This window comes from Pristiophorus japonicus, chromosome 20 (assembly GCF_044704955.1).
Source record: "Pristiophorus japonicus isolate sPriJap1 chromosome 20, sPriJap1.hap1, whole genome shotgun sequence".
Classification (NCBI taxonomy): Eukaryota; Metazoa; Chordata; class Chondrichthyes; family Pristiophoridae; genus Pristiophorus; species Pristiophorus japonicus.
Genome location: NC_091996.1, coordinates 98,886,074 through 98,893,573, shown reverse-complemented (window position 1 = coordinate 98,893,573; position 7,500 = coordinate 98,886,074). Strand labels below are relative to the sequence as shown.

The 7,500-nt window shown below is 55.0% G+C and overlaps 1 protein-coding gene across 2 annotated transcripts in view; it reads left to right on the top strand.

Annotated features, from left to right (window-relative positions):
• The window catches only part of LOC139233042 (cornifelin homolog), a 92,114-nt gene that overhangs the window by 35,268 nt on the left and 49,346 nt on the right, over positions 1–7,500 (top strand). For both annotated transcript variants that reach the window (XM_070863562.1, XM_070863561.1), the window contains exon 3: positions 5,352–5,533. In XM_070863562.1, coding sequence (XP_070719663.1) covers positions 5,352–5,533 — 182 coding nt within the window. The remainder of the gene's footprint in view (positions 1–5,351; positions 5,534–7,500) is intronic.

The following is a 7,500-nucleotide window of genomic DNA, read 5'->3' as shown; positions in this document are numbered from 1 at the left end:
TAACGGGGAACAAAGAAATGGCAGACCAATTGAACAAGTACTTTGGTTCGGTATTCACTAAGGAGGACACAAACAACCTTCCGGATATAAAAGGGGTCAGAGGGTGTAGTAAGGAGGCGGAGCTGAGGGAAATCTTTATTAGTCGGGAAATTGTGTTGGGGAAATTGATGGGATTGAAGGCCGATAAATCCCCAGGGCCTGATGGACTGAATCCCAGAGTACTTAGGAGGTGGCCTTGGATGCATTGACAGTCATTTTCCAACATTCCATTGACTCTGGATCAGTTCCTATCGAGTGGAGGGTAGCCAATGTAACCCCACTTTATAAAAAAGGAGGGAGAGAGAAAACAGGGAATTATAGACCGGTTAGCCTGACATCGGTAGTGGGTAAAATGATGGAATCAATTATTAATGATGTCATAGCAGTGCATTTGGAAAGAGGTGACATGATAGGTCCAAGTCAGCATGGATTTGTGAAAGGAAAATCATGCTTGACAAATCTTCTGGAATTTTTTGAGGATGTTTCCAGTAGAGTGGACAAGGGAGAACCAGTTAATGTGGTGTATTTGGACTTTCAGAAGGCTTTCGACAAGCTCCCACACAAGAGATTAATGTGCAAAGTTAAAGCACATGGGATTGGGGGTAGTGTGCTGACATGGATTGAGAACTGGTTGTCAGACAGGAAGCAAAGAGTAGGAGTAAATGGGGACTTTTCAGGATGGCAGGCAGTGACTAGTGGGGTACCGCAAGGTTCTGTGCTGGGGCCCCAGCTGTTTACACTGTACATTAATGATTTAGATGAGGGGATTAAATGTAGTATCTCCAAATTTGCGGATGACACTAAGTTGGGTGGCAGTGTGAGCTGCGAGGAGGATGCTATGAGGCTGCAGAGTGACTTGGATAGGTTAGGTGAGTGGGCAAATGCATGGCAGATGAAGTATAATGTGGATAAATGTGAGGTTATCCACTTTGGTGGTAAAAACAGAGAGACAGACTATTATCTGAATGGTGACAGATTAGGAAAAGGAGAGGTGCAACGAGACCTGGGTGTCATGGTACATCATTCATTGAAGGTTGGCATGCAGGTACAGCAGGCGGTTAAGAAAGCAAATGGCATGTTGGCCTTCATAGCGAGGGGATTTGAGTACAGGGGCAGGGAGGTGTTGCTACAATTGTACAGGGCATTGGTGAGGCCACACCTGGAGTATTGTGTACAGTTTTGGTCTCCTAACCTGAGGAAGGACATTCTTGCTATTGAGGGAGTGCAGCGAAGGTTCACCAGACTGATTCCCGGGATGGCGGGACTGACCTATCAAGAAAGACTGGATCAACTGGGCTTGTATTCACTGGAGTTCAGAAGAATGAGAAGGGACCTCATAGAAACATTTAAAATTCTGGCGGGGTTAGACAGGTTAGATGCAGGAAGAATGTTCCCAATGTTGGGGAAGTCCAGAACCAGGGGTCACGGTCTAAGGATAAGGGGGAAGCCATTTAGGACCGAGATGCGGAGAAACTTCTTCACCCAGAGAGTGGTGAACCTGTGGAATTCTCTACCACAGAAAGTTGTTGAGGCCAATTCAAAAAGGGAGTTAGATGAAGTCCTTACTACTCGGGGGATCAAGGGGTATGGCGAGAAAGCAGGAATGAGGTACTGAAGTTGCATGTTCAGCCATGAACTCATTGAATGGCGGTGCAGGCTAGAAGGGCCGAATGGCCTACTCCTGCACCTATTTTCTATATTTCTATGTTTCTATGTTTCACACTCGACCAGTTCCGCTGGGCAGGGCCACATTGTCCGCATACCAGACACGAGACTCCCAAAGCAAACGCTCCACTCAGAACTCCTTCATGCAAAGCGAGCCCCAGGTGGGCAGAGGAAACGTTACAGGGACACCCTCAAAGCCTCCCTGATAAAATGCAACATCCCCCACCGACACCTGGGAGTCCCCGGCCAGAGACCAGTCCGCCCGAAGTGGAGGAAGTGCATCCGGGAGGGCGCTGAGCACCTCGAGTCTCGTCGCCGAGAGCGTGCAGAAACCAAGCGCAGGCAGCGGAAGGAGCGTGCGGCAAACCAGTCCCACCCTCCCCTTCCCTCAACCACTGTCTGTCCCACCTGTGACAGGGACTGTGGCTCTCGTATTGGACTGTTTAGTCACCTGAGAACTCATTCTGAGAGCGGAAGCAAGTCTCCCTCGATTCCCAGAGACTGACTACGATGATGACCATGGTCATGGGCCCTAACATTGCCTTTTTTGTGGCTCAGTGTCACGTTTTGTTTTTTTATTCATCAAGCTCCTGTGAAGAGCCTTGGGGCATCTCGTGACGTTTCAAGGCGCTGTGTAAATATAAGTTTGTTGTTACAGCGAGTTGTTGTGACCTGAATGTGCTGCCTGGATGGGCAGAGCAAGCTGCTTCAATAGTAACCTTCCAAAGGGATGCAGATGAATACATGAAGGGGACACGTTTGTAGGGTTGCGGGGCAAGAGCCGGGGCTTGGGGTGCAGACTGGGAATGATTGGATCGCTTGCTCACAAAGCCGGCACACACTCGATGGGCCCAATGGCCTCCTCCTGTACTGTGACTAGCAAACTAGAATAAGTTCCTGGGCCCAAAGGATTGGTTGCCTTGGCATCTGTACAACAGACCGTGATTGTGTGCACAGCAACAGTTATTTTTAACTCTGTTTTCAAAGTTGGGCAGGTGTGTAGGGCTATTGTTTCAACGCAATGCCTTCAGGCAAATTTCTGCTGTCACTTCTTCCTCGAGCCTGTGGTAAATCCACGAGCAACGTACTCTGCTGTCAGTTAGCATGGAATTCACAATGCAGTCCTGCGTCACGGAGTCGTGGAATCTTAAGCAAATAGCAACAGCAACTTGTATTAATATAGCGCCTGTAATGTAGTGAGACATTCCAAGGCACCTCACAGGAGCGTTATAGGACAGAAATTTGACACGAAGCCTCATAAGGAGATATTCGGGCAGGTGAGAGGTCAGTTTTAAGGAGCGTCTCGAAGAAAGAAAGACTTGCATTTATATAGCGCCTTTCACGACTACCGGACTTCTCAAAGTGCTTTACAGCCAATGAAGTACTTTTGGAGTGTAGTCACTGTTGTAACGTGGGAAACGCGACAGCCAATTTGTGCACAGCAAGCTCCCACACACAGCATTGTGATAATGACCCGGATCATCTGTTTGATTGAGGGATAAATATTGGCCCCAGGACACCGGGGAGAACTCCCCTGCTCTTCTTCGAAATAGTGGCCGTGGGATCTTTTACATCCACCCGAGAGAGCAGACGGGGCCTCAGTTTAATGTCTCAGGCGAAAGACGGCATCTCCAACAGTGCGGCACTCCCTCAGTACTGCCCCTCCGACAGTGCGGCACTCCCTCAGTACTGCCCCTCCAACAGTGCGGCACTCCCTCAGTACTGCCCCTCCGACAGTGCGGCGCTCCCTCAATACTGCCCCTCTGACAGTGCAACACTCCCTCAGTACTGCCCCTCCGACAGTGCGGCGCTCCCTCAATACTGCCCCTCTGACAGTGCAACACTCCCTCAGTACTGCCCCTCCGACAGTGCGGCACTCCCTCAGTACTGCCCCTCCAAAAGTGCGGCGTTCCCTCAGTACTGCCCCTCTGACAGTGCAACACTCCCTCAGTACTGCCCCTTCAACAGTGCGGCACTCCCTCAGTACTGCCCCTTCAACAGTGCGGCGCTCCCTCAGTACTGCCCCTTCAACAGTGCGGCACTACCTCAGTACTGCCCCTCCAAAAGTGCGGCGCTCCCTCAGTACTGCCCCTTTGACAGTGCAACACTCCCTCAGTACTGCCCCTCCGACAGTGCGGCGCTCCCTCAGTACTGCCCCTCCGACAGTGCGGCGCTCCCTCAGTCCTGCCCCTCCGACAGTGCGGCGCTCCCTCAGTACTGCCTCTCCGACAGTGCGGCACTCCCTCAGTACTGCCCCTCCGACAGTGCGGCGCTCCCTCAGTACTGCCCCTCTGACAGTGCAACACTCCCTCAGTACTGCCCCTCCGACAGTGCGGCGCTCCATCAGTACTGCCCCTCCGACAGTGCAACACTCCCTCAGTACTGCCCCTCCGACAGTGCAACACTCCCTCAGTACTGCCCCTCCGACAGTGCGGTGCTCCCTCAGTACTGCCCCTCCGACAGTGCGGCGCTCCCTCAGTACTGCCCCTCCGAAAGTGCAACACTCCCTCAGTACTGCCCCTCCGACAGTGCGGCGCTCCCTCAGTACTGCCCCTCCGACAGTGCAACACTCCCTCAGTACTGCCCCTCCGACAGTGCGGCGCTCCCTCAGTACTGCCCCTCCGACAGTGCGGCGCTCCCTCAGTACTGCCCCTCCGACAGTGCGGCGCTCCCTCAGTACTGCCCCTCCGACAGTGCCGCACTCCCTCAGTACTGCCCCTCCGACAGTGCGGCGCTCCCTCAGTACTGCCCCTCCGACAGTGCAACACTCCCTCAGTACTGCCCCTCCGACAGTGCGGTGCTCCCTCAGTACTGCCCCTCCGACAGTGCGGCGCTCCCTCAGTCCTGCCCCTCCGACGGTGCGGCGCTCCCTCAGTACTGCCTCTCCGACAGTGCGGCACTCCCTCAGTACTGCCCCTCCGAAAGTGCAACACTCCCTCAGTACTGCCCCTCCGACAGTGCGGCGCTCCCTCAGTACTGCCCCTCCGACAGTGCAACACTCCCTCAGTACTGCCCCTCCGACAGTGCGGCGCTCCCTCAGTACTGCCCCTCCGACAGTGCGGCGCTCCCTCAGTACTGCCCCTCCGACAGTGCGGCGCTCCCTCAGTACTGCCCCTCCGACAGTGCAGCACTCCCTCAGTACTGTCCCTCCGACAGTGCGGCGCTCCCTCAGTACTGCCCCTCCGACAGTGCGGCGCTCCCTCAGTACTGCCCCTCCGACAGTGCAGCACTCCCTCAGTACTGCCCCTCCGACAGTGCGGTGCTCCCTCAGTACTGCCCCTCCGACAGTGCGGCGCTCCCTCAGTACTGCCCCTCCGACAGTGCGGTGCTCCCTCAGTACTGCCCCTCCGACAGTGCGGCACTCCCTCAGTACTGCACTGGGAGTGTCAGTCAGGATTTTTGTGCTCAAGACCCTGGAGTAGGACTTGAACCCACGACCTTCTCCTCCAGCTAAGACTCATGACACAGAGGATGCTGCCCACTGAGCCCCGGCTGTCACACTAAAGATGGCCGATGACGGGGTGAAATGATAATGCGGCCGATCTCGGCATCCTACGGCGGAGGAGTGCTGGTGCGTCGCTGGTGTGTGCGTGCGGTCCCTGTCGAGCGACACTAAGCTTGGTGCCTTTGTTCTCTCCGCCCCACAGGTTGCCTCGCGGCCTGGTGCATGCCGTGCTTCATGTGCAAGACCGTGGATGAGTTTGGCGAGTGTCTCTGTCTCCCGCTGCTCGACACGTCCTGCAACGCCTGCGGCTACATTAGCTTGGGTCCCATCCCGCCCATCTCCCTCGCAATGCGCGTCGGCATCCGCGAGAGATACGGCATTCCGGTAAGATTGAAGGCCCGCAGCTCGGGGGGAGTGGCAGGGAGTGGCGGGGGGAGCGGGAGGGGCGGGGGTGAGGGGGGAGCAGGAGGGGCGGAGGGGAGGGGGCAGTGTGGGGTAGGGGGTGCGGTTGGGGGAGGGGTTGGGGAGGGGCAGGGGTCTTGGACACAATGGTGTCACTTTTATCCATGCAAGTTTTCAGGGGACAGAAGAGGCCATCCAGCCCATCGCTCCGGTGCCGGGGAGGGAAGAGTATTTGCCTTGGGGATTTGCTGCTTGCTGGTTGGCTCTAGCTGTACGGCAAGACCTCTCTCCCAACCCCTCCTCCTTCCATTAGAAACCCCAAGGAAGCAGTGTCCTCCTTGGACAGAAAAGTTAATAGCTGGAACCTGTCTCTCAGAAGTGATGCCATTTCCTATCCTCGGAGGTTCCACCCTAATATCCTCCATTACCTCCAGACTTGACTATTCCAACGCACTCCTCGCCGGCCTCCCACATTCTACCCGACGTAAACTACAGGTGATTCAAAACTCGACTGCCCTGTGTCCTAACTTGCACCGAGTCCCACTCACCCATCACCCCCTGTGCTCGCTGCCCCGTGTCCTAACTCGCACCCAGTCCCACTCACCCATCACCCCCTGTGCTCCCTGCCCCGTGTCCTAACTCGCACCCAGTCCTGCTCACCCATCACCCTCTGTGCTCCCTGCCCCGTGTCCTAACTCGCACCCAGTCCCACTCACCCATCACCCCCTGTGCTCGCTGCCCCGTGTCCTAACTCGCACCGAGTCCCGCTCACCCATCACCCCCTGTGCTCGCTGACCCGTGTCCTAACTCGCACCGAGTCCCACTCACCCATCGCCCCCTGTGCTCACTGCCCCATGTCCTAACTCGCAGTGAGTCTCGCTCAGCCATCACCCCCTGTGCTCGCTGACCCATGTCCTAACTCGCACCGAGTCCCGCTCACCCATCGCCCCCTGTGCTCACTGCCCCATGTCCTAACTCGCAGTGAGTCTCGCTCAGCCATCACCCCCTGTGCTCACTGCCCCATGTCCTAACTCGCACCCAATCCCACTCACCCATCACCCCCTGTGCTCACTGACCTACACTGGCTCCCAGTTAAACAACACCTCGATTTCAAAATTCTAATCCTTGTGTTCAAATCCCTCCATGGCCCTCGCCCCTCCCTATCACAGTAACCTCCTCCAGCCTCACAACCCGAGCTATCTGCGCTCCTCCATTCAGCCCATTGTTCCCGTCCCTGAATGTTCTCCCCACTCACCCCCATTCTCCTGTCCTTTCTCCCACCCCATTAAAGATTTCCCCTTTTCAGTTAGTTCTCTGCCCTTTTGAAATGGAAAGGACATTTCACTTCCCTTCTATTACGCTGGCCTGCTTCATCTGCTATTTCTGGCCCAGCATTCTCCATCTTAACAACTATCTGTGGAAAATATAGCTTCTGTTTTGTGAAGATCTGCAGTTGTTGATTCATCGACCACTGGTTGAACCTCCCTTATCCAGAAACTCCCTTATCCAGAACTTCCTTATCCAGAAACTCCCTTATCCAGAACTTCCTTATCCAGAAACTCCCTTATCCAGAACTCCTTTATCCAGAACTCCCTTATCCAGAACTCCCTTATCCAGAAACTCCCTTATCCAGAATTCCCTTATCCAGAAACTCCCTTATCCAGAACTCCCATATCCAGAAACTCCCTTATCCAGAACCACCCCTCATCCAGAACCATTCCCGACGCAGAATTCCGACATGAATAAATTGAAGTCCTTCCTCACTGCCGACTCCCGCAATCGCTGACCTGACCCCGTGATCTGTGTGCCCCCACCCCCTCCATGATCTCACTGCCGCACTCACAGCCCAAAGCCAGCCAGCCCCGATAGCCCCTTGCCCAGTATCTGTACCATCCAATTTTAACGTGACCTCCCCTCGTCCGGAAAAATCCCTTATCTGCAACAGGCCT